This window comes from Sceloporus undulatus, chromosome 3 (genome assembly GCF_019175285.1).
Source record: "Sceloporus undulatus isolate JIND9_A2432 ecotype Alabama chromosome 3, SceUnd_v1.1, whole genome shotgun sequence".
Taxonomy (NCBI): Eukaryota; Metazoa; Chordata; class Lepidosauria; order Squamata; family Phrynosomatidae; genus Sceloporus; species Sceloporus undulatus.
In genome coordinates, this window is record NC_056524.1 from 106,903,266 (window position 1) to 106,931,164 (window position 27,899).

At 41.6% G+C, this 27,899-nt stretch overlaps 1 protein-coding gene across 1 annotated transcript; it reads right to left on the bottom strand.

Annotated features, from left to right (window-relative positions):
• Positions 1 to 46: 46 nt before the first annotated feature.
• LAMP1 (lysosomal associated membrane protein 1) lies at positions 47 to 27,884 on the bottom strand. Its single transcript, XM_042456342.1, has 9 exons — positions 27,728 to 27,884; positions 9,434 to 9,549; positions 7,956 to 8,172; positions 7,663 to 7,821; positions 5,654 to 5,859; positions 3,655 to 3,777; positions 3,018 to 3,087; positions 2,140 to 2,310; positions 47 to 995 (listed from the first exon to the last, which is right to left on the bottom strand). Exons 1-9 carry the CDS (start codon positions 27,765 to 27,767, stop codon positions 856 to 858), a joined length of 1,242 nt encoding a protein of 413 aa, XP_042312276.1. The 5' UTR covers positions 27,768 to 27,884; the 3' UTR covers positions 47 to 855.
• Positions 27,885 to 27,899: the final 15 nt, after the last annotated feature.

A 27,899-nucleotide genomic window follows, 5' to 3' on the forward strand; every position in this document is an offset into this window, starting at 1 on the left:
GACTCTATAAAAAGCCTTCAAGTTGCTTAACAGAACACTGAAAATGTACAGAAAATTCTTTATTAGCACTGTTACAGGCAATGCATCCATAACTGATCCTTGCAGTGTACAGTCCCAGCCAAAGTCAAAGCAAGAATTAGCAGATTGAAGTCTATTGTACACATGTGCAGAAATAGGATCGCCTTTGAATTTTCAACAGATGAAGAGACTGAAATTCACTTTACAAAAAATAAAGTAACACCCATTTTCATGTAAAAAAGGGCCAGCTCCTACCAAATTGACAGACCAAAAATATCTTAAGAGTTGGCCAAACTGCATCTTCACACCTTGCATATACTAGGTTTAGCATTTAAAGCTTAATGATACATACCTAAGTAGAAACAAAGTGGGAATAATGGCATTTGATTGGTCAGTCATTACATTTTAGCTGCGTTAAGTGCAGTAATTAATTTCAGCACAGATTGGTAGTTCCAGAAGTGGAAGTTTCCCTTTGTTAGATACAATTAAAGTGAATGAATGTGAATTACTCTATCACACCCATTTGAAGTATTTGACATTAAAAAACCATGCCAATTCAGAAAAGCATTCTTAAAACTTCAGCCTGTTTCTAGGTGGGTAAATACTTAAACCCATGAGCAAATTAAACAGAATTATAGAAGTTATCCTTTGTGCATAGTTAAATGCCACGAGATGGATTTCACATTTAGTAAAACAGACACTGCAAGAAACAGTTGGTAAGGAAAAAGATTGTGCTCCCTCATGTCAATCTACTTGAGGGGAAGATGGGGATGGGGAATATGAATGGATCTGCTTCTTGCAACTGCTGTTCTTCCACACTGGTTTAAGTGCAAATCATTAAATTGTTTGATAACCAGCATGGCTACGTTTTCTACCAATTAAATATGCAATCAACACAATGAGAACCAGTCCAGCAAGTGCTGCACCAACTATGATGGGGATCAACATATTATTTTCATCCAGCTGACATTCTTCCACTGCAAAGGGAAAAAAAGAGAAGTACAGTATTAATTCTGAAATAATATTAATGAATAGAAAACAAGCATAGAATCTGACTAAACCAGGGGTAGGCAACCTTTTTGAGCCGGGTTGCTGTCCCTCAGACGACTGGGGGGGGGGGGGAGCCGGGGGGGGGGGGGGTCCCCCCCCCCCGGGGGGGGGGGGGGAACGGGGGGGGGGTGGAGCTTCCATCCTCGGGGGGTGGGGCCACATGCCAGGGGCGGAGCTTCCACCCTCTGGGGGCCAGGCCTCCTCTTTGCCGGCCCCGTCAGAGACCAGCAAAAAAGCCGGTGGGGGCCACCAGCGCTGAAGGCCGGCAAAAAAGCTGGCAGGGGCCGCCAGCGCTGGAGGCCTCCTCCTCTTTGCTGGCCCTTTTGCTGTCGCTGGGGCCTCTTGGAGGGCGCCAGCGATGGCATCGGGCCTCCCAGAGACCCGCTGCCACCGGCGGAGCCCTCTTTGAGGGCTCCGGTGGCCCTCAGAGGCAGCCACCAATGGCGGCGAAGTCTCCCACGACCTTTCTTGTGGTCGCGTGAGACTTCGCCTCTAGGCCGCCGTCATTTTGTTTTCAAAATGGCGGGGGAAGTCGCACGATTTTATTTCTAATGGCAAGGGAAAGGTAAGATAAATGTACTTCAGAGCAGAGCAAATACAGTGCACCAAGAAAGTGAACTTCCTGTTCTCCACTCTTCACTGGTTGCTGTTGGGAGCATATATAATTAAGAAAAATTCTACTGAGTACAGTACACACTTTTTTCACATGGGGAATCCGTTCCGGACCCCCCGCCACATAAAAAACCTTGCATATGCACGAGCCCCATTGAAAGTAACGGGGCTTGTGCATCCGGTGGTGTGGCAGTGCACGTGCACCCCATTACTTTAAATGGGACATGCCGCCCCTCTCACCCCACACGGCTATGCTGAAAGCCGCGTATGACGCAGGTGCACTATAATAGTATCACGCATTATCTAGTAGGTAGTATAAAGACCAAGATGATGCAAGTTGCAATAAGCATTTTGTCTTCAGCTAATATTTGGCAAATATCCACTGCCAACCCTAGAGGATGAATTACCATACATTTGTGGAATATTAATTGTCCATCAAGAGAGCTGTATACACCTCACCTGCTCCAAACTTGTCTCCTGAAATCTTGAAAACCTGGAGTTGAATATTGTATATGTTGACTGAAGCATTGGCTGAGATCCAGATACTCTCTTCTGCAACACACTTGTAAGATTTCCCAACTGTAGCTTTTAGGGCATTCAGGCTATGGTTGAAAGCATTAATATTTTTTTCTGCATGAAACAAACATGAACAAAATTAAATGGGACCACACTTCATAAAGGCTGGCCTCAGACAAGTAATAGCAGGGTCAACATGAAGACTAAATATGTGAAAATTAGTGACAAACCTTCCCCAGCTATCAATACTGTGTCCTCATGGACTAATATCAGATAAGGACTATCGTATATACTTGTCTATAAGTCAAAAAAATTAAGTCCTAAATGGGCTCCAAAATCCTATAACAACTTATATATGGGTCAATACGGTAATACTGCTCTTTGAGCCTTGGGAAAGTTGTAGGGAAGCCAAGGAGGAGAAATCAGAACTTTGGGCCCCCCTTTTGCAAGCCCTGTACCTTGGGAAAGTTGTGGGGAAGGCAGAGAAGAAATTTGAGGTTTGGGTCCACATTTTGCATTCTGAGACTGTGACCCTTGGGAGAGGGTCCAGAGAAGGAGGGAGGGGAGTGGTGTGTGCCCCCCCTTTAGATCCTTTGTTACATGCCCCTACGTTTGAGCCTTGACTTATCCACAGGTCATATAAAAATCCATGATTTTGCCCCAAAACCTGCCCTCGACCTATACATGAGGTCGACCTATACATGAGTATATACAGTAGATATTTCTGCAGGGGGTTGAGATCTGTGAAGCAGTGGATGATTGCTCCATCTGGACCAGAACTGCACCATACATAACATTCTTTAAAAAATTGTAAATCTTACCTGTAGCACCCAGAGGCAGATTTGCAGTCACAACAATGCCTTGCAGAAAGTACTTCTCAGCACTTACATTCTTAAAAGAAAAAAAAGTTAAATCTATTAACTTTAGATTTCTTTTCAAAAGCTGCCTTCACGCTTCAAGCCCAATTCATTTGCAAAGGCAACTTACAGGGGTGAGGCTTTAAAATGGAGAGTGTTAAGATGATCCAGATGAAGCCACCAAAAATGTTTATTTACATTAAAATTTTGTGACTTGTATTTCTAAGAAAAGAAACCCAGCCTGGTTTATCAAAAATGGTGAAGGTATAAGCTCAAATTAAAAATTGTTTAAAATTCCATAGGAATTAGACTGATCTGCTGCTTTCTGAACAAGCTATTTTTCAAAGCCCTCTATCCATAATATTTTGTGCAGTCTATAGAGCCTCTGTGTTCCTTACTTCTCCTGATAACATGCAGAATTGTATCCTCCAATATTTTAAGAAGCCAAACACAACTTTTTATACAAATGTTCATTTCAGAGTTCACACACCTCCAGCTGTAGAGTGTCACATAGACAAACTGCACTAAGAATAATGGAAACAAACTGCTATCTTCGTCATGATCTAAGCATTCTGTAAGCACTGTATCAAATTATGCTTACCTGCATAAACTGGAAACTAAGGCTGGTGCTACCAGAAGTCAGGTTTAGAGTAACTGTGGAATTGTCACAGGTTCCAGAGTGAGTTGTATTTGGTGGAAGATTCAGCACCTCTGATTTAACAGTCTTGAGAGAGAGAGAAAAATTACTGTGACACAAAGTTTATGCTTTCTAGTGGGAGATAAAGTACTAGCCTGGCTCCCCCCCCCCCCTTTACTAATTGGTTTGTCTGCAAAACTACAGCAGAGTTAGCCAACCCATGATCCAAGGAATCCTGAATTTCCCCCACTGCTCAACTAGACAGCTATCAGTTGGAAAATGTTTCTCTACTGTTAACAGATCTCCTGATCAGGATGACAGGGTGTGTATGAACCTCCCTCAATAAAGAACTCCACTGTCTGGTGTAGTTTACATTCCCTGTATTCCCAGCAGGGATCTGCAGGCAGCCAAGGAACATTGGATAATGTTTTCCTTTGTAGTTTCATCTGTTCAAGTGCATCAATGCTCTAAGCATGGTGAAAAGCCAAGGAGCTCATGCTTCATACCCCAGACATATATGAGCAATTGTGTCACTCATGTTCTACTCGTGCATCATTTTTATTCCAATCAGCAAAAAGCAGATTGTGAATGCGCTCTTGTCACACATTATGAACATAGAAAGTTTCCTTATAGTGAATCAGGCCCTTGGTCCGTCAAACAGAGTACTGTCAACTCTGAGTAGCAGCCATGGCTCTTGAGTGTTTAAAGTAAGATTCTTTACTAGCCTTATCTGGCATGACTTGGTGGCTTCCCACTGAAATACTAGAAGGTCCAACGTTAATTCCTCCAAAAGAGGAGTGTTTAGGGTGGTATATTAACTGAAACATGGCCACAGTTGCCATGGCAGCAATGAAATCCTTAAGCAGTGTCAGATGAGGAAGCCTCAAAAGGAATGATCAAAACTGCTAGAACAGTAAGACACTCCAATTTCTAATACCACCTTAGGCAGATACAGTTTAGACAGCAGAGTGGACTTAATGCCTACACAATCTCTGTCATGTCTCATTGCCCTATCATCACAGCACATCTAAAGATATAATAATAATCCTGCCCAATTACTGGAAATCCAGGGAGCTTACAACAGTGGGAATAATACAAAGCAATAACAAGAAACATGAAAATAAGAAAACAATATAACATAGCAATACCTAGTAAATCATAATAATTTCATAACAATTCAATAATAACAAAGGATAACACAAAAGACTACATGCAAATAAATAATTATCAAAAGGAAATCCCATTTCCAACCCCTCATTCAAAGATTAATGAAGCAAATGCCAATAAACAATACAATAACAAAACAAACACAGCATAGCAAGTTACAAGATTACAGTTAAGAAGTTACAATTGAAAGATTACAATCTAACACCCTAAAAAAGGGGGAGACTAAAAATTAGCAACAAAATAATATTCAAATTATCACTCGAGACTTTATGGGCCAGCGCCCATGCTGAGTTGGTCTGGGGCTGGAGAAGGGGGCAAAGACGTTAAAGGGCCTCCCTCGCTCATCCTACATTCTCCTCTTGGGAAGTCCATGGCTGGGAATGAGGAGCCCAAGGCTTTATGGGCCAATGCCCACGCTGAGTTGGTCCGGGGCTGGAGGGGGGGGGGGGGGAAAGATGTTAAAGGTATTTCAACAGGGGAATAGACTCAAGGCAGATTACTATAATTATAGTTTTATCATTTGGTTGTACCTTAACCCGATTTAATTTACATGTCAGATCAGCTTATTCATCCAAGAAGTAGTCCTGGATAATAATACTCATTCCTGTCAATAAACTGGCAGACACTGAGCAGCAGCATTTTAAAACCCAGTGTTTGTTTTTCATTAGAACGCATAGGAGATTTTGGGTTGGAAAACGAAACAGAAGGAGAAACAGGCACTATAGCTTTTCTCCCTTCTCTTCCACTGGTAATTAAGCAACATATAATAATAATAATAATAATAATAGAAGTTTACCTTATTTTTTGTACTGTAGGTGATACTAACTTGCAGACCCATAGTAGCAAGCAAACAAATCCCCTGAGATCCAGATACATTGTATCGTCCAATGTCTGGGTTTGTCGTGGGTGTGGTTGTGGGTGGTGCCAGACTGCTAGTTGTAGGTATGTGGGTTGTGACTGGGGGAGCAACAGTAGTAGGGTTATCTTCAGCACATGTGCTATCTGGAAGGGAGTGATCAAAAATCACAGAACTGTTAGTAAAAGACTACCTATGTTATAGTTTTCCAAGATTATTACCTCCATAGATGCCCCAGTTTGAGCAAAGAAAGCAGAGGGAGAGAAAGATGTAAAACCGATTACACATTTAGCACAATTACAATTTCATTTTTACAGTTTCTATGAATCAGCCAAATCAGTCTGACATCTCTTCACAAAGTTGTGTTTTTAACTACAGTGTATCTAGATTTTTAGCATTTCCATTTTAAATAAAGCAGTGTCTCAGATTAAATAAGGATATTGGACCAGAAGTTTACTTTCTGGTGCTTCATGGTATGCATTTTCCCAAATTACATCACAGCTAAGTGTCAGTTTAAAGAAGTCTCGAATCAAGTGTCCTCTTGCCCCGAATTCCACCCTCAAATATTATTTCCAAACCTCAACCCAATGATACATCCATTAAGTACAAGCATGCTTCCTCTCTAGGAAATACATTTCTGCAGAACCTAACCCTTCTTAGTTGAACACCATCATTACCGGGGGAGGGGTCTATTAGTAATTTTATGTCCTTAAGCTTTTGTTTTACTGTTTGGCAGAACAAGAAGTTGAGACAGACACAGGTACAGACAGAGTAAAAGGCTCTGTAGGCCAACTATATCATCTCTCTGCTTCAGGTATGACAAATTGCTAGTTATTAAAATCCAGCTGGGGATTTTACTCCCAACTCCAGGTATTGGGCGTCCAGAATGAGTCTCCACACAATCTTGTAAGGCTTTACTGTCCACACCCAAATGTTTTTAGAATTTCTTCTTTTCTAAAAAAAAAAAAAAAAAAAAAGGCTTAAGTGACCCTCCCTTTCTACTTCCAGTTTATTTCCTGGTTAGGAAAAAGGGTTTCACTTAGCCTAAAAAACGTATGCGAGGGAACATGGTGACTTGTATGATGGATGGAACACCATCCACACCCATAGAGAACATTGGAGGATAGTTTTAAGAGAAAACAACAACTTAGTGTTGGGAGGTGCAAGGGGACAGTTCCCTACCCTTCATACAGACTCCAGTGCACTTCTTAATCAGAAAGTGATTTTATATAAATAATTACAAATTCACCAAATAGCACCTTTTGAGTCTACACCTGTGGGTGGGGCGCATGCTAGCTTTAAATCAACCAATGTGAGCAGCACAGAACATGTCTGCTTATTTAAGATGGGAGGGGTGCATCAATCAGAAAAAATAATAAGTTCTTGTTAGCCTATATTTCTGAGAAAAAGACACTGTGATGCCAGGATATAAACAGCATAAAGGACAGATTTTAATTTAAATTGTGTATATGCTGCCTTTCAGGCTTCAGAGTGGTTTACACTGCAGTTTGTCTTCCATTTTGTGCCAATTTTGTTATAAAGCAGTAAGGGTCAAGGTCAACATGTGAACCACTTCAGAATGCCAATGGCAAATCATATGACTAAATACCTCCCCAATGGAACTGAGACTTCTATGAAAACGGCTCTAGCCAAGTCTGTTATCACAAAATTAAAGTATTCCATTGTTGCTGTGTGCCTTCAAGTTGCTTCCTACTTCTGGCAACCCTATGGAAGATCTATCACAGGATTCTCTGGGGCTGAGAGTGTATATCTCACCCAATGGGTTCCCATGACTGAGCAGGGAATCTAATACTGATTTCTAGAATCCTAGTCCAACTCGCAAACCACTACACCATGTTGACTCTCAAGTTTAGATCTACAGGAAAGTCATGTTTTTTACTGGAAAGAACTGGCTTACAAGAAATTTCCCATGAATAGAGGAGGCTTACCGTTTTTACTGAAGGTGTTATTTGGAAGGTATGCTTCAAGGGTAACATTACTGAAAAGTACTGTCACATTTTGCATGTTTATTCTATGGATGTTATGACATCTATACGTTGTATTTAACTCTGCTTGAATACCAGCAGCCTTGGATGCTTCTCTTTGTCCTGTAGCAAAAAGTGCATATTTTAGTAAGTGATAGTCTTCAGATAATTCTGCGCAGATAGGATATTATATTAACATCCTAGCCACAACAGCATACTTGACTTTTCAAAGATTCAAAAGCACATACAGTACTCACCTCCAGAGGAATCAGGAAAAAGGCTGGTATCTGACAAGTTATAGCTGAACGTCAAATTACTGATCATGTAGGAATCGGCATTCTTTTCAAACATCAAATGTAAGGAATGCCCAGCACCAAATCCAACTACAAGTACTTGTGAAGTTTCTTTCTCTTTACTACAGCTGCTGGCCTCTTTAATTACATGAGCATTAACTGGAAGCAGAAAGGACTTGCTCTAAGAAATATAAAAGTAATAACACCGTTACAATATGCATCAGAACAGATGAAACTCTAAGACAGCCAAGAGATACAGTGATATTTGATATACTTGGTTTTCAATTGTGTGTCCCTAGCTTTGCATCTTTATTGCTAGTTACACACTACTCTACCTGCCAAAATATTTTAATATCTCCCAAGAAAACCCTATTAAGTTGAGGTGAATTTGAAAGCACATAACAAATGCATTCAATAGGTATAGAAGATGGGGGAATATAGCAAATGTATACAAGAAACCAGCTTCTGTGTGTTTTACTGGCTTACATGACTGATCTTAAGTATATAATTTTGTACTTCCTTAGTACTTTGCCTAACACTTTGCCACTGGCGTTCTCTGAGGTTGAGAGAATGTGACTTGCCCAAGGTCATCCAGTGAGATTCTATGGCTGAGCAGGGATTTGAACCTTGGTCTCCAGAGTCATAGGCCAATGTTCAAACCACTACACCATGCTGGTGCTCCCATTCACTACACATTACATTCTTTCATAAATATATATAAGTGGAATTTGGCTGACCAGGTGAAAGCCAAACCATGTAACATGCTCATTACACCACAGAGATAACACCGAATGACTTACTCAGAAGCAGATATAAAAACACATTGCAACTGACACGTTCTCTTACTACTGTCTTATTAAATGTGCTCAGTCCAATTATTATCAATAATTGGTACTGATCTGTTTCAGTCAAATTCAGCATTGCCACAGGATTTTTAGGGCACTCATTGGTTTAGTTATATCCAGTGCTGCCACCTTCCTCTTGAGATCTTGGTTACCTTCTTTTAGCCTACTCTACTGTACAAAATTGTTAGAAAGACAAATGAAGGAGATCTATGACACATCCTATTAGTATTAGTATTAATCTATTTCTACCCTGCTTTACCCCCAAAATTAGGACTTAAAGCAACTCACAGTCTAAAAACACAGTATAATTAAAAACTTTTAAAAGTGACAATTAAAATGGAATTAAACTATTGAACACCTTGAACTCTTCGGAGTAAAAGCAAGGTATGAGTGTAAAACTAGACCATTAGAAAGTTAGGTCCATGTTTATTTTAAGGCATTATTATTTATTCTGAGTTTTTAAGCTATATCAAAATTGTATATATAACTTAATTTAGACACAAGCCCTGCCAGCAACTGATATTACAGTCCTTCAGTCTGCCACAACTATCTTATAAGTCTCTGGCTTACTATTAATTTATACTTTAGAAGTCTCACCTCAGTTTTTGTTTTTGTGTTGTACTCTACTGTGAACTGCACAGAAAAGTTGGCTAGGATGCATATTTTTCCGCTCTTATCCTTTACTTCAAATGTTGAAGATGCCTGCAAAAGTCCTGTTGACAGAAAACAAATAATAAATGTCAAGCAATGTTAATACACAGTCTTAAAGATCATATTTCACTCTCCATGCATAACTATGGGATATTCTTGAACGGAGAATGTTTGGAAGCAGAATTCAAGTGCTTGAAGAAAGCGTGAACTTACCCAGCTGCAAATACAACCTGTACTGTATTGTATTTTGCAATAAAGGTAATCTAATTCCCAGTTATAAACACATAAAATGTAAGAGCTGTTCATGTATTAGCTTATTGTTCTGTTTCCAGAAAATATGCCAAAAAGAACAGAATGTTAAGTGATCAATTAGGACATCCAATTTGCATTGAATAAGATTGCATGTCAACTAATGTTTGCAAAAGAGCTAATTATATCTGTAGTGGCTTTACTTGTATATAGAGGTCTTGGTAAAATGCTTATGGAGTACTGACTGTATCAGAAAACTGCTAGTGTTAAATTCATCATATGACAAAAGCTAATACACTTTACCTATACTCTGCAGTCTTTTTTGTACATAAAAGTTTTTGCAAGAAAAAGACTATGGCCCATACAGATGGGCAAAAAGTGCCACCCTGGGACCCAAAACTAGAGTTCGGTAGAGCGGAGTTGTCTGTGCTCTCTGGGCGCCACTTGGCATGTGGTGCCAATGACGGGCTTTGTGCGCTGCGTCCAAACGGGGCAGTACACAAGAGATATCAACTGTGCCACTCCAGGGCGCTAATGATGCATCTTGGCAATGATGCGCGAAAAGGAGCTCCATTTTGGAGCAGATGGTTGCCCACAGCAGTTTGCCCACACAATCTGGGGGATATATGCAACATTTATAGAGCCTTCTTTGCAGGGACCATATTTTAAAAAGCAAACAAGTATTGTTGAGTTCACTGGCAGCTATTGTAAATTTTTCATTAACAAGCTTCTCATTGGTGCAGTTGATCCTGTGTAGTCAAAGGCAACAGTAGTGAGCTGGAAGAGCTAATGATTTACTCAGACAGTATCAGGTCGTAGGATCTGTACAAAGGACAGTTCAACTCTTCGGCTTTTAAAGAAGGTACAGTACTTGAACAGTGGAGGCAGGAAGGTGTTTAACTATCACAAAGCAGCTGCCAACAAAATAGTAATCATTCTCTTCCCACCATCCATTTTCAGCTACACATCTCTGGTGCTTGTGGAGAAGACATTGTTAGAACTGCTATGCTATAACTAAGAAAAAATACATCAGCAGAAATACTTTCCTATCAAGTTAACTAAATGCGAATGTCTATTCAAGACACATAAGTGTTTGCTGAAGCCACTATATCATCTCCCTGTTGAACAAGGAAGAGTCTGGCATGCTCTCAAAATTCTATTGAAAACCAAGCATTATGCGTTCTGTTCTAGATTTTCTTCCTGACGTTTTCGCCAGTATCTGAAGATGCCAGACCAACAGATGCTGGCGAAACGTCAGGAAGAAAAATCTAGAACATGTACAACGCATAGCCCTGAAAAACCCACAAAAAAAATGATGGATGCCGGCCATGAAAGCCTTCAACTTCACATTATGCTTCTGTCTTTCTCCAGAGGGTATTAGTTGGGAACTCATGTCCCGGTCTGTGAAGCTAAACCTAGATATAAGTGATTCCTGGCCTATGAATATTTTGTGACTCCTTTTCATTTCTACTATAATATACAAGGTATGAGACTACTCAACGGTTATGGGGTAGGCTTAAACTGCTGAAAACTATTAACTGACTGAATAGGTTACGTGTCTTGTACTGGCTGACAAATTTAATGTTATCAAGGTGACAGACTTGCCCAGTAGACAACTAGACACCCCAAGTGTCTATACAGAAGGGCGGGACATATAGCCATAGCTTCTGAACCATGGCTTCTCTTTGGATTAGTCTTCCCCACCAGATCTGCTAGACTAAAACAACATACCCTGTCAGCATGGCAAAAGATCCTACACATCTGAATAAAACCAAGGTAGAAAAAGGCTGGTCTAAACTCTGTCATCTCCCTCCAAACACACACACACACTTTGAAGCACAGTTGGCCCTTCGTATCCTCAGAGGATCTGTTCCAGAACCAGGATCTCACAGAAAAGAAAAAAACAACATGGTATCTCAAGTCCTATTGTCTCCAATAGCAGTGCAATGTGTACTATGTGCCTGCTAGTGCGACCGCACACATGTGCAACAGGGCTTGCCTTCTGTGAATGCTCAGATCCGCAGATGGCAAGAGCACACTGTAACAACTGCTATGTTTTATCAAACAGGCTGAAGTCCAACTTGCAAGGACCAAGCAATCATATTGGCTCTACTAATCAACTCAGCCCACAAAATCATGAGTTGGAAGAAACCCAAAGAGCCATCAAGTCCAATTCCCTACTGTGCAGGAGCACATTCAAAGCACTCCTGCTAATGGCCATGCAGACACTGTTTAAAAACTTGCAAAGGAGGAGACTCCACTACACTGCGAGGCAGAATATTCCACTGTTGAACAGCGCTCACTGTCAGTAAGTTCTTCTTGTTAAGGAGGAATCTCTTTTCCTGTAGTCTGAATCCACTGATTCATAGTCCTAGTCTCTGGAACAACAGAAAACAAGCTTGATCCATCCTCAGCAAGACATTCCTTCAGATATTTAAACAAGGCTGTCATATCACCTCTTAACCTTCTCTTCTGCAGGCTAAATATACCTCCCTAAAATACTCCTTATATGGCATGATTTTCATACCTTTCACCATATTGGTTGCCCTGTGGTGCCCAGAACTGGACACAGTATGCCAGGTGAGGCCTGACCAAACCAGAATAGTGTGGCACTATTATTTTCCCCAGTCTAGACAGTATATTATTGATGCAGCCTAGAATCACATTGGCTTATTTAGCTGCCACATCACACTGTTGGCTCAGGCTTAGCTTGTGGTCTTCTAAGACTCCTAGATCTCTTTCACATGCATTGTTGTCATGCCAGGTGCCACCCATCCTACATCTTTCTTTCTTTCTTTCTTTCTTTCTTTTTGTCTAAATGTAGTATTGTACAGTATATTTCTCCCTGTCAAAATTCACTTCGTTAGTTTTGGCCCAGGTTTGTAATCTGTTAAAGTCAGTTTGAATTCTGACCCTATCCTCTGGAATATTAGGTACATTTAATGTCATCTGCAAATTATATAAGAATGCCCTCTGTTCCATTATTCAAGTCACTGATAAAGTTGAACAGTACTGAGACCAGGACAAAATCCTGTGGCACCCCACTAGACATTTTTTTTCCATGATGAAGAGTAGCCACTGATGAGCACCCTTTGGATTCAGTCTGTCAACCAATTACAAATCCACCAACAGTCACACTGACTAACCCACATTTTACTAGCTTGTTTGCAAGAATATTATGGAAGATATTGTCAGAGGCCTTGCTGAATTCAAGATGTCCTACATCCATAGCATCTCTTCATCTACTAAGCTTGTAATTTTATTTTATTTTTTTAAAAAAGGTACAATTAGTCTGGAATGACTTGTTTTTGAAAAATCCATGTTGACTTTTAGTTATAGCATTTACTCCTAAGTGCTTACAGACTGTCTGTTTCATGATCTACTCTAAAAACCTTTCTGGTATTGAAGTCAGACTGACTGGGCAATAATTGCTTGGGTTGTCTTTCCTCCCCTTTTTGCAGATTGCTTCCCTCCAGTCTGCTGGGATTTCTCCTGTTTTCCAGGAATTCGCAAAGATTATTGCCAGTGGTTCTGAGCCAGTTCTTTTAATACCCTTGGATGAAGTTCATCTGGTCCTGGAGGCTTGAATTAATTTAGAGTAACCAGGTATTCCTGTATTCTCTCTACCTATTCTGTGCTCCATTTTCCCTACTGCATCATCTGCTCCATTTTCCCCAGGTTGAGCACTTTTTCCTTTTGGGAAAAGACCGAAGCAAAAATGGTGTTGAGTTGTCCTGTCTTTTCTCTGTTTCCTGTTAGCATTTCACTGTCTTTTCCATGCAGCGGCCCTACAATTTCCTTGTTGTTCTTTTTGCTACAGACATAACCAAAAATACCCTTTTGCTTTTCTGACTTTCTCCCTACACATGCTGGCTATTCATTTGAATTCCTCTTTGGTGATTCCCCATTTTTTCCATTTCTTGTACATATCCCTTTTGAATCTTAGTTCAGTTGAATGTTCTTCTATATTGTTTTCTTTAGACACATCCCATTTTCCTCCTCATTGGAACTGTTTGAAATTGTGCTTCCAGTATTTCACCTTTCAGAAACTTCTATCCACCATGGAGTCATTCTCCTTTAATATTCTTGACCATGGGATCATCCTCCAGTATTTCCCTAAGTTTACTGAAATCAGCTTTATTAAAGTCTAGAATGCATGTCTGACTACCCTTTGGCTTTCCCCTTCAGCTGTATAATAAACTCCAGAACAATGTCAATCCCATCTGAGGATCCTGCCACTTCCACCCCATTAACCAGGTCGTCACTGTTGGTCAGGATCAGATTTAAAATCTTGTTGCCTCTTCTACTTTCTGGTCAATAAATTTGCCTGAAAGGCAAGTGAGGAATTTGCTGGACATTATATTCCTGACAGAGAGTGAATGCCAACACATATCAGGATAACTGAAATCTCCCATTACTACTAAATCTCTCCTTTCTGAACACGTGGTTATCTGTTTCCAGAAGGCATCATCCAACTCCTCAATCTGGCTTGGGAATCTGTAGTAGACCCCCACAATTGTATCCCTGTTGTTTACCCCCATTAATTTTTACTCAGATACTCTCAACCTGGCTTCGAGGATTTAATTCATGGATCTCTTCACAGGTGTAAACATCCTTGACACATAATGCTACTCCTCCTCCCTTCGTGTTTCATTTCTTTGACACAGGCTGTCATGAGGTCTTCCTGTCAATGCTTCGAGACAACCTCCTTACCTCAGAAACATCCAAAAACTCCTTGTGAATGGCACCAGCCCAACATCCACCTTTAAAACACCTTCCCTAAATGTTTAAGGGTTAGGGTCCCCAGTGTCCTTCTATTATGAATTGCTAAATCTGTTTGGCAGCATGTTTTCAGTGCTTTTACTGCTATGAATTCATGCAGTCAGAAGCTTGTCTTGAAACAAACAAACTCAACTTTACAAGCATGCAGTAAGAATGTAGCTCATTTAATAGTTTCATAGATAGTATGTTACATTAGTGAAAATAAATCATCAATTGAAAGTACTTCTCTATTCAGTTTCTTTTCATTCTTAACTCTTCTAAACTAAACCGTTCCCTTCTGTTTAGTAACTCTTAATCCTTTAACGGAATTCTGAATTCTGCCAAGGGACTCTGCACTGAAACCTCAGCTAAACCTTATCTCTCTTCCTCTCACTCTCTCTGAGTCTGACTGTCACTTCACTGACTGCATCACTCTGACTGATAGACTGACTCCTCCCCTGCATAGCCACTTCTCCCACAGTAGCCATTCCCCTACAGTCAGCCTTAACCAGGATTGGCGGTTGGGAATCAAGTCTGCCTAGTGGCTCACCACAAAGCCTATACTTCTCTATTACTATATTCCAATCATGAGACTCAGCCCACAAGGTTTCAGTGATTTCTATTGTATCATACAGTTGGCCCTCCATATCCAAGGAGGTTCTGTTTTGAACCCCCCTGCAGATAGCAAAAAGTGTGGGTCCTCAAACCCCATTATTGTCAATGGAGGCGTGTGCATGCAGCCACACCAATGCTGTTGTGCACACATTGTACATCCATTGGCAAGAATAGTTTAAAAGCACTTAATTATACCAACGCAGTGAGTTCTGCAACATTTTCTTAAAGGTATGTTTTCTAATATTTATTCTATGAAGATTATGTTAGGTTGCTCTCTCTGTTTCAGACAGGCACTATAACTAAGTTTTTTCCCCAGTGGTTTGAAACGATCTGCCCTAGACAAAGCAAAGCTAGAACGGTTCATCAGGAAGAATGCCCACCACAGGATATAACAAAACAGAAGTCATTCACACCTGTCTTACTGAGAGCCATAGGCCCAGGCTGACCATATTTCCTTGAGACAAAAGCAGGACATTGGGATGGCAAAAACAGGGCTGGGTTGTGTAATTAATATTCTGTATTCATGAAAAGTAAACTGATAACAAAAGTTTTATTACATGAACACAATGAGCTAACAAAGGTTTATTACATGAATGTATTGAGCTAACAATTATTCTTACACAGCAAATGTTGGTCTTTCAACAACTTATCATAAATTTTCTCACATTCCATGACACAAATCTGTGTTGTTGTTGTTTCTTGACAACCACAATTTCAAACAGGAATCTTTAAACCATTTTTGCAATGTAATAGGGCATTTTTCTTGAAAACTGGACAAAATTGACATTTATAGTAAAACGACAGGATGGTCTGGAAATATGAACAAAAGATACTATCCCATTTAAAACACTTCATACGTTCAGCCTAGATAGGCCCAAACACAGTGTGCAGAGAACAAGGCAATTTAAGTCCTCTTAATCTGTAGAATCTATCCAAAACTGCTTGTCATATAGGGTCAAATGTTTGAGTACTGCTAGCAGAAAGAAAAGCAGGAGACTAAGATGCTAGTCTGTGCACAACGCCCTGCACATAACACACAGCCCACTGTATTACTTTCAAGGTAATGTGTTTCTAGTACTGAAACTTAAATGGAAAAACACCTAACAGATCCATTTCAAGTGTGGTTTCAGGCCTGGCTATAGGACAGCAACAGCTTTGGTCACCTTGGTCCAAACTATCTGAAAGAAGGAGTGTATGCTGTGCATAGGGAGAGTATATCACTGATGGTTTTGCTGGACCTCTCAGTGGGTCACAGTACCATCAATCACAGTATCCTTCTGGGTCACCTCTCTAGGATGGCATTTGGGGGCACTGTTTTACAGTGTCTCCAGTCCTTCTTGGGGAGGGGGGGCAGATGCAGAAAGCAGTGCTAGGGGATGCCTGTTCCAAACCCTGGCAGTACTCTGTGTGTTTCCTCAGGGCTTGATTCTGTCCCCCATGATGTTTAATATCTACATGACACCGATGGGAGAGGTCATCCAGACTTTTAGGATTCAGTGTAATCAGTATGCAGATGACCCACTTCTACCTCACCTTTCCATCTTTAAGGAAGCTGTTTTTGTACTACACCAGTGTCTGCTTTCAGTAATGGACTGGATGAGGGTGAACAAACTGAATCTTAATCCAGACAAGACAGAAGTGCTCCTGTGGTCAGTCAGAAGGCAGATCTAGTTACATTCCCCCCCGCCCCCTGAAATCAGGTTCACCACTTGAGTGTGCTCCTGGATTTGGACCGGAGACTGGATGTCCAGGTTACAGCTGTGGCCAGTCAAAACTAATGTGCCAGCTGTTCCTGCTCCTTGAAAAGTAATATCTCCCTATGGTAACAAAAGCCCTGATTACATCCCTGTAAGGGGTGTCATATGGAGGATGGAGCAGCCTTGTTTTTTGCAGTTCCGGAGACTAGGATCCAGAGTAATGGATTCAAACTACAGCCGGCCCTTCTCTTTTGCAGGGGATCTGTTCCGGACACACACACACCCACGTAAAAGAAAAAACACATAAGCTTGAGCCACACTGGAAGGAATGGGGCTCATGCCCGCCATGTGCACCGCAATCGTGCGCCCCATTACTTCTTCTGGGGCGTGCAAGGCTTATTTTCGGCGCAGCTTCCAGTATATGCTGGAAGCTGCAAATGACGTACCCATGTATGACACAGGCGCACTGTACAAAAAAAGAGATTCCACCTAAACATTTTGAAGAACTTCCTGACAGTAAGAGCCATTTGGAGAGCAACTGGATAAAAATTAAAGGGGAGGGAAACAACAAGGACGTTATGGTGGGAGTCTACTACAGACCCCCAAGTCAGACTGAGGAATTGGATGATGCCTTTGTAGAACAGATGACCACATACTCAGAAAGGAAAGATGTAGTAGTGATGGGTGACTTCAACTACCCTGATATTTGTTGGAAGTCAAACTCAGCCAAATCCTCAAGGTCTAGTAAATTCCTCACTTGCCTCAAAGACAATTTCATGGTCCAAAAGGTGGAAGAGGCAACAAGGGGGTCAGCTATTCTAGATCTGATCCTAACCAACAAGGATGATTTGGTTAATGGGGTGCAAGTGGTGGGATCATTAGGTGGAAGTGACCATGTTCTCCTGGAGTTTGTTATACAGTGGAAAGGAGAAGCCAGGCATAGCCAGACACGCATCCTAGACTTCAGGAGAGTGGATTTCAGTAAACTTAGAGAAATACTGGAGGTGATCCCATGGTCAGGAATACTAAAAGAGAAGGGAGTTCAAGATGGATGGGAGTTTCTCAAAAGGGAGATACTGAAGGCACAAATTAAAACAGTTCCAGTGAGAAAGAAAAATGGGAGGTGTCGCAAGAACCCAGGATGGATGACCAAGGAACTTTCAGCTCAGATAAATTTTAAACAAAACATGTATAAGAAATGGAAAAATGGGGAAATCACCAAAGAGGAATTCAAACAAATAGCTAGCAAGTGTAGAGATAAGGTCAGAAAAGCCAAAGCACAGAATGAACTCAGGCTTGCTAGAGAGGTTAAGAACAACAAAAAGGGCTTTTTTGGATATGTCCGCAGCAAAAGGAAGAAGAAGGAAACGGTAGGACCACTGTATGGAGAAGATGGCAAAATGCTAACAGAAGACAGAGAAAAGGCAGAATTACTCAACACTTTCTTTGCCTCAGTCTTCTCAGAAAAGGCAAAGGGTGCTCAACTTGAGGATAAAGGAGCAGAGGACAGAATAGGGGAATTTCAGCACAAAATAAGTAAAGAGATAGTAGAGGACTACCTTGTTAATCTAAATGAATTTAAGTCTCCAGGACCAGATGAACTACATCCAAGGGTACTAAAAGAACTGGCAAATGTAATATCGGAGCCATTGGCAATCATCTTTGAAAACTCCCGGAGAACATGAGAAGTGGCAGCAGACTGGAGGAGGGCAAACGTTGTCCCCATCTTCAAAAAGGGGAAGAAAGAGGATCCAAACAATTATTGGCCAGTTAGTCTGACATCTATACCAGGAAAGATTCTAGAACAGACAATTAAACAGAGAGTCTGTGAACATCTAGAAGGCAATGCCACAATCACAAAAAGTCAACATGAGTTTCAGAGAAACAAGTCATGCCAGACAAATCTGATCTCTTTCTTTGATAAAATTACTAGCTTGGTAGATGAAGGGAATGCTGTGGATATAGTATAGTATATTGACAGGGTTCCCCATGACATTCTTGCAAACAAGCTTGTAAAATGTGAGCTAGACAAGGCAACTGTTAAGTGGATTTGTAACTGGTTGACCGGACGAACCCAAAGGGTGCTCAACAATGGCACCTTTTCATCCTGGAGAGAAGTGACCAGTGGAGTCCCACAGGGCTCTGTCCTTGGCCCAGTACTGTTCAACATCTTTATCAATGACTTGGAGGAAAAAATTGGGGGAATACTTATCAAATTTGCAGATGACAACAAATTAGGAGGAATAGCTAATACTCCAGAGGACAGGATCAAAATTCAAAATGACCTGAATAGACTAGAAAGCTGGGCCCCAGCTAACAAAATGAACTTCAACAGGGAGAAATGTAAGGTATTGCACTTAGGGCAAAAAAATGAAATGAACAGATAAAGAAAAAAATGAAAAAAAAAAAATGAAATGCACAGATATAGGATGGGAGACACCTGGCTGAATGAAACAACATGTGAAAGGGATCTAGGAGTCCAAGTAGACCACAAGTTGAACATGAGTCAACTGTGCGATGCGGCAGCTAACAGGGCCAATGCGATTTTAGGCTGCATCAATAGAAGTATAGTGTCTAGATCAAGGGAAGTAATAGTGCCACTGTATTCCGCTCTGGTCAGGCCCCACCTGGAATATTGTGTCCAGTTCTGGGCGCCACAATTCAAAAAGGACATTGAGAAACTGGAGCGTGTCCAAAGGAGGGCAACAAAAATGGTGAAAGGTCTGGAAACCATGCCCTACGAGGAACGACTTAGGGAGCTGGGGATGTTTAACCTGGAGAAAAGAAGGTTAAGGGGTGATATGATAGCTCTGTTTATTTATTTATTTGAAGGGATGTCATATTGAGGAGGGAGCCAGCTTGTTTTCTGCTGCTCCAGAGACTAGGACCCGGAGCAATGGATGCAAGCTGCAGGAAAAGAGATTCCACCTCAACATTAGGAGGAACCTCCTGACAGTAAGGGCTGTTCAACAGTGGAACACACTCCCTCGGAGTGTAGTGGAGTCTCTCTCCTTGGAGGTCTTCAAACGGAGGCTGGATGGCCATCTGTCGGGGATGCTTTGATTTGGATTTCCTGCATGGCAGGGGGTTGGACTGGATGGCCCTTGCGGTCTCTTCCAACTCTATGATTCTATGACAGTGGAACACACTCCCTTAGAGTGGTGGAGTCTCCTCTGGAGGTTTTCAAAGAGAGGCTGGATGGCCATCTTTCGGGGATGCTTGATTGTGCATTCTTGCATGGCAGAATGGGCTTGGACTGGAGGGCCCTTGCAGTCCCTTCTATGATTCTGATATTCTAATGCACTCTATGTGAGGCTGCTCTTGTAAACTTTGGAAACTTAACCGTATTCAAAATACTGCAGCCAGGCTGTTGACTGGGGCTGGCTACAGAGATTATATAACCCCCTTGCTGAAACAGCTGCACCAGTCTACTTCTGGGCAGAATTGAAGGTACTGGTTTTGAGCTTTAAAGCGCTAAATGGTTTGGGTCCAAACTATCTGAGGGCTTGTATCTCCCTATTCAAGCCAACTCAAGTGTTAAGATCAGCAGGGAAGGCTTTCTCTCACTCCCACCACCTTCTCAGGGGCAGTTGCTAAGGAATCAGGGGAGAGCCTTCTCTGTGGCTGCTCCCAGACAGTGGAACTCCTTTGTGTGGGAGATCAGGTTGGCCCCCTCCCTGCTCTCTTTAAGCTGGCATCTGAAGACATTTTTATTTAGGCAGATTTTTAATGTCTGCCTAAACAGTGTGATGTGCTCTTTTAACTTTTACTGTTTAAATGGTTTTAACTGTGTTGTATTTTTAACTTATGTTTTAATATGAGCATTTTTTTTAATTTTTGTAATTTATGTTTTAGTTTTATCCTTTTCAAATTATTGTAAGTTGCCTTGAATCCCATTTTGGGAGAAAGGTGGGATATAAATCCAATAAAATAAATAAATAAATAGCATTGCACTTTCCAGCTAGGTCAAGAGAATGTCATAAATTCAGTCATAAGCCTCAGAACTGAAAAGTTCATGACTAAGAGCTCCAGTTAAGACAATGTAAGTACAACTTCCTGCCAAATAGCTACTCCAGCCCAAATTTCATGCTGGCTCAGCTCTTTGACCAGAGGCAGCTCTTCCTGAATATGATGGTTCTACTCTACAGACAAACAAATCACAAACTTCAATGTAAAATCATCTATAAGTTTCATGTGAAGTGAGTGAGTAGAATGGTACTAAATTCGGCATTTACACTCTAACATCATCTTTCTTTGTGACCATTCAGCAATTCCAGGCAAAGAAACGTAGTCAGAAACTTTTCAATGCTTTTTATTTGACTAGCAACATTCTTCATGAGGTGTGTTGCAAATTAGTGTCTACAGGCCAAAGATTAATGACACTGACTGGTCGCAATCTCTGTGTAATATACATGCAAAAACCTTGAGAGCCAATAGTGCTACTAGCAAGATCCTAACCTATATGTTAACAAGTGTTTGGGAGAGTTGCAAAAAGTTCAGATTTAAGGCAGTTTCCTCCAAATATAATTTTCAAGAACTTAATTATGAGCCCTCATCAGTTTACAGGGGAAGAAATGGTCCTGCATTAGGGAAACTTTGCTTCAATAAGCAAGCCAGTCTACCACAGGGGCAGGAACAGAATGCTCAGCTGAGATACTGAAGTAACTATCCCCCTTTTGGTTTCCTTGCTTATCTTTGTTTGTTCCTAAATGCCTAGAGTTCAGCAGATTTGAACAGCCTTGCAGTTTGCTGCAACAAACTGAACATGTGGGTAAGGATTTCTTAACAACCAAATCTAGTCAACCTGCACTACAGCAAACAGTCATAAATAAAAACTCTTGCATTTGTGTTAATATGTAAGATTGGTAGTTTTCTACCGTGTCATATTCTGCACTGTAAGACTAATGAGGATGCCACTTACCTACAAGACTCAACAACCCTAAATCATCAAATTAAACACCAACCTTAATGCTCCAAAGCAGACAGCCTAGTATCTGGCCACTACATATTGTAGCTCAAAATAAGGCACTACAGCAAGATAAAGATTACAAATTACTTTTTAACGATTAATATTTTGTTGCATGGTCACAGAACATTGGTTACATCAGAAACTGAGTAGCCTACCTGAAGTCTACGGTTGTATAAATCTCATGCAATGGCCTACTTTGTCTAACCAGTTACATACTAGTATTTGAAAAGAGACTTGGAAGTTGCAAGCCAGTTATTCCATTGTGATCAAAATATCCAGATAATTTGACTTTCTAGCTTGTGGAAATTTAATAAAGAACACTGAAATATCATGGTAATGCAAACTTTGATTTCTGTCTTCAAGTCATGTCTGACTTATGCCAACCCTAAGGTGACCCTATCAGTTTTCTTAACAGAATTTGTTCAGAGGGGGTTTGCCTTCTCTTGAGGCTGAGAGGATGTGACTTGCCCAAGGTCACCATGTGGGTTTCTATAGTTGAGCAGGAATTTGAATTCCGGTCTCTCACAAGTCCTAGCCCAACACTTATGTCTTCCATGTGAAATGATAACCTAGAACTTTTTCCAGCTAAAAATGGTCAGGTACTAAACTGGCATTAGCAAAATATTTTAGCGGTGCAGAGAATACCTGATTTGATAAAGGTTAGAATGACTATTGTGTTGCTTCTGTTTGCTAAGCAGATGGTATTATTATTCTCAAATGATAAAAATCCCACCTGCTCACCTACCTGGGCAACATCTGGCATTTTGAGACAGCTGAAATAGTATTATGGTTAAAATAATGTTGTTGGTTTTTTGAGGCAGAAATGATATCTTACTCAGAATATCCAATCTCAACTGAATTCTTTAAAATGTTCAGATTTTAACATCTATGTACTTAGTGAGTGTTTAAGTACACATAATTAGTACAGCTAACAAACAGAAGAACTAATCTTTGGCCATTGTAAAGAAGGGAAACTTGTTGCCTCATTGGTCACAAGTATGTTCTTGTATTTTGCTAATCTCTGTGTTTCAATGCCAGTAAAACAATGTTGTAATCCAAATCCCACCTGAAGAAACATCAGTCATGCTTTCAAGTGCTAACATACTCCTACTTTGTATGAGTAACAAATACTGCAGCCTAGAAAAGCAATGCTGACTTTAATTACACTGTAAGATCTCTTTTGCCTTGGAAAAAGCAATCACTTTTGGAAGAAAATTTAAAATACATATATTTAGTGAAGTGCTGCTTTAAATCAGAAAGAAATAGATTATACCGTAGCTATTACAGACTAGCATGTATAGCTATATAGACAGCTGTTGTAGACTTTGTTGTTGTGTACCTTCGTTCCCGACTTATGGTGACTCTACAACAAACCTATCATGGTGTTTTCTTGGCAAGATTTGGTCTAAGGAGGTTTGCCATTGCCTTCTTCTGAGGCTGAGAGTTACCTAGGGTCACCTAGCAGGTTTCATGGCCAAGCTGGGAATTGAATCCTGTTCTCCAGAAACGTGGTCCACCACTATGCCACACTGTCTCTCTAGACTAGCAATCGCATACAAATCCATACCATGCCAGAATGAGGCAAAGCTGACTTGAGTTCAAAACTGCTGGCCCATTTTTTTTTTTAGAACTCTATAGCCTGACATACATAATTGAAGCGTCTCTTATTTTTAATTTATACATTTTCACAAACAATGATAGGGAATCAGCATGTTTTTCAACCTAAACTAAAATATATTTTACTGGAAAATAAGCCTTAAGGGATGCAGTGGTCACGACGCCAGTTCTGATGATCAAAAGATTGGCAGTTTGAGGCCCAAGTGCTGCATGATGGGGTGAGCTACCGTCACTAGTCCTAGCTTCTACTAACCTAGCAGTTCAAAAGTATGCAAATGCAAGTAGATAGACAGGTACCACTTCTCAGTGGGAAGGTAACAGCATTCAGTGCAGTCATGCTGGCCACATGACCACCAGGAGCAGTCCTTGGACAACGCTGGCTCTTCGGCTTAGAAACAGATGAGCACCACCCCCTACAATCAGTTACAACTAGACATTCATGTCAAGGGACTACCTTTACCTTTAAGCCTTAAGAATAGGACTTACTCAATTTAGTTTAAGATTACACTTTCTTAGCATCAGTGTTATCCAACCAGTGCCAAAGATACTGAAATTAATTATTTTTCCCTGGGAATATGGAAGACACGTTCAGAATAGAAGAATTTCACCTCTAATTGTATCACTACTGGTATGTTATATTCAAGGCTCATTCATCTGTTCTTCCAAGCCACCACTTCCATTTTTCACAAAATGTATCACAGGAAGATAGGGAATGCCTACAGAATTTTGTTTCTGCAATCAAGTGGGAATGATTCTGAAGGAAACAAACTAACTCAAAGATATAGGGAGATGTGTGCTACACATTTGGGGAGAGGGAGAATACAATATCAGGAAACTACAGAAAAAGCAGAGGCAGTAGTCTTGTTTTTAAAGAGTAGTTGTGCAGTCACCTGCAAATTTTTTTGGCTTTTAACAGCTAGATAAACATTCCCATACTGAAATGACACAACAAGATGAAAGGCACTAGATCCCACTGATCTTGGAAAGTTAAGCAGGGTCAATCCTGGTTACTATGTGGTTGGGTGACCACCAATGAATGCCAGGTGCTGAAGGCTATATTTCACAGGAAGGAACTTGCAAAACCACATTGAATTTCATAGAGTTTTCTTAGGCAAGGAATACTCATAGTCAACAGGTGACTTGAAGGAGTGCACACACACATACACACCAGATGGATAATGGCATATGGAAGATAAATTGTAAATCATACATATTATCCAAACAAGTGCTTGTGATCTTTCTTGATAATCCACACAACATTCATAGTTACAAGGGAAGAACTAATGGGGGGGGAACCAAATCCCCTGTCCCACAGCTTATTGCAGAAATTCATGTAAAGAATACTTATCATGAAATGATACCCCAATTCCCTGCAACAGTTAAGACGAAAATAGGCATTTTTGTAATGTTAAACATTGCTATGAGAAAAGGACATGGTGCTCCATTACTAGCAGTGGTACAGGTGCTTCTTGCTTTAAATTTTTAGCATTTGTTATTACCATAACTGTATGGCTTGAACAAACAACATTGTAAACTAAACCAAATTGTTAGCATGCAAGTTTTCAAGCATAGGAAAGCAGGTATGTTCTCTTGCTCACACTTTTTGAACAGCTAGGTAGCAAGTCTCTGTCTGGTGAACACTTGCAAGCGTTGTTTTCTAGGCTCCTAGCTGAAACTGAATACCGGGAGCAGTATTCAAAAAGCCTGTTACCTTGGAAGGAGGACAATTACACAGAAACAATCTTAAGATACTGGCAAGCAGTGCCAAGAGTTAGGCCTCAAGGTTTAAGGTTACAAATCCACCCACACCCTGGGTATGCATTTCGGGCAAAGACTGGAATGGAACTACAGCAACAACTAGTATGCTACAGTGGCTTCGAACAACAAAAAGAGAAAGCAGTTAGTCATTTCCTTCTGCCTTCAGAGAAAACATTTACTGGAAGGTTTGGAGAAAAATGTATCAGAGGGCTCAGGGACTGTGATGGTGGAGAAACTATTATTTCAACTACCATTCAGCACTGCATTATTTCTACAGTATAGAGGCACTCTTTGTTACTGCATCCGAAGAAGCCGACTGAAAGTTCATGCTAAAATATGAAACAGTTTAGTCTTAAAGGTGATGTTAGATCTCCCCTTGCCTTCCATGCTGCAACAAACTTAACTAAGGTTCAATACACACTACAGAAATAATACAGTTTGAGACTGCTTTAACTGCCCAGGCTCAGTGCTAGTGAATTCTGGGAGCTGTAGTTCTGGGAGACCTTTAGCCTTCTCTATCAGAGCGCTCTGGTGCCATAATAAAACTATAATTCCCAAGATCCCCTAATAGCACCGAGCCAGGGCAGTTAAAGCGGTCTCAAACCGGATTATTTCTGCAAGTATGTTTTGGGCCAAAGTGTTCTCCTTTGAAAGGCACAGTGAAGTGCCATAAAGAGAGCTTTGAGAAAGCTCACTGGTTAAATAAGGGAGCCAAGGGTGGCGTAGTGGTTTGAGCGCTGAGACTTGGATTTTGGAGACCAGGTTTTGACTCAAAAAGAGACAGCGTAGCCTAGTGGTTCAAGCCTTGGACTATGACTCTGGAGACCAGGGTTCGAATCCCGGCTAGGCCATGTAAACCCACTGGGTGACCTTGGGCAAGTCACACTCTCTCAGCCCCAGAGGTAATGGTAAACCTCCCTGTGAATAAACCCAGAATCAGAGTTGGAAGGGACCCCTAAGGGGGCCATTTGGTCCAACCTCATTCTGCCATGCAGGAACTCACAATCAAAGCACCCCTGTCAGATGACCATCCAGCCTCTGTTTCAAAGCCTCCAAAGGAGGGGACTCCACCACAATTTGAGGGAGTGTAATCCACTGTTGAAGAGCTCTGTAACCTGCCAAGACAAACCCTCATGATGGGATTGCCCCAAATCAGAAAGGACTTGAAGGCACACAAGTAGTAGTAGTAGTAGCAGTAGTTAATGTCATTCCAGCATGTACTTTCTGATGCTAATGGGTGTACAGGGAGCAGAAAGTCCTGTTCCATGAAAGAAGCCGCCTCTCTCTCTACTCCCACCTAGAACTGGGGGCCTTGCCCTTAGCACTCCATCCTCAGTGAGAACTGGCCCAGATAATGGCGGAAGGAAGGGGACCCAAGGCCTTAGGAAAGCCTGGAGGAGGGAGGCCTCTCTGCTCTGCTGGGCTCAGCTGGCATAGTAGTTTCAACCTTGGGACTGAGGTCTAAAACACACTGCAGAAATAATAACCCAGTCAGAGACCACTTTAACTGCCCTGGCTCAATGCTAGAGAATACTTGGAACTGTAGTATTTGTGAGACATTGAGCCTTCTCTCTGGAGCCACAACAAACTACATTTCCCAGAATTCCGTAACAGCACTGAGCCAGAGCAGTTAAAGCGGTCTCAAACTGGATTATTTCTATGGTGTGTTTTGGAACTAAGACTCTGGAGACCCAGGTTCGAATCCTGCCTCAAACAAAGTGCTGTTGTCGTTGTTGTTGAGCCTTGGGACGACGACGACGACTGTGGAGGCCATGAAAAACCACCTTGTGTCCGAGTCATACTCTCACAGCCTCCAAAGGGAAGCCCCCGCCCTGCCCTGCCCCTTTCTGAACAAATATTGCCATGATAAAAGTCAGAGGCACACAAGGGCAACAACAAGGGAGCCCAGGAGTGAGCCAATGGCTCTAAGGGGCCTGGGTTCAAATCCTCGTTATAGTGCCTTAGAAACCCAACTGGTGCTGCATCCACACTAGAGAAATAACTCGGTTAAGCTCTTTGCCTGGCTCATGACTATGGAATCCTGGGAGTTGGGAGTCTGTTGTGGCTCAATGCTAGGGAATTCTGGGAGATGTAGTTCTGTGAGACCTTTAGCCTCCTCTGTCTGAGAGAGCCACAATAAGCTACAATTCCCAGGATTCCCTAACAGCACTGAGCCAGGGCAGTTAAAGCGGTCTCACACTGGGTTATTATTTCTGCAAGTGTGTTTTGGACCTTGGAAATGTCTCATTTACAAAACAAACTCCAACTCCCAGAATTCCACAGCCTTGAGCCAGAATAAGAGTTAAAGCGCTGCCAAACCGGGTTATTATCTCTCCAGTGTGGACGCAGCCCGGGGGGGGGGGGGGAGTCACATTCTCTCAGCCTCTGGAGAGAAACCTGCAAAGACCAAAAAAGCCCATGAGAGGGAAAGGATTTAGAGGCACACAACAACAACAATAGAGAGAGAGAGAGGCCTGGGAGGGCCCTGAGAGAGGGAAGGGGGTGGAGGGAGGGAGAAAGCAATGGCGCCCAGGTGAGCGAGGAGGCCTAGGGCCTTCTTTTCCTCCTACTCACCCAGCAGGGCAGCCGCCAGGAGCAGCCCCCGAGCCGCCATGACAGGAGCGAGTGCAGAAGAAGAACAACAGCCACCAGCAGCTCCTTCTTCTTCGTGCAGCAACGGCACGCGACGGGGAACTGGGGGAAAAAAAAACAACGCAAGCCAATCAGGGGCCCTCACGTGACCGGA

Excerpts from the sequence above, each read along its gene's own strand:
- LAMP1 (XM_042456342.1), bottom strand. The coding sequence starts at position 27,767 with ATGGCGGCTCGGGGGCTGCTCCTGGCGGCTGCCCTGCTGG. Across the intron at positions 9,550-27,727 it reads CCTGGCGGCTGCCCTGCTGG|GACTTTTGCAGGCATCTTCA; the intron begins GTGAGTAGGAGG and ends TTCTGTCAACAG. Across the intron at positions 5,860-7,662 it reads TAACACCTTCAGTAAAAACG|ATAGCACATGTGCTGAAGAT; the intron begins GTAAGCCTCCTC and ends ACTCCCTTCCAG.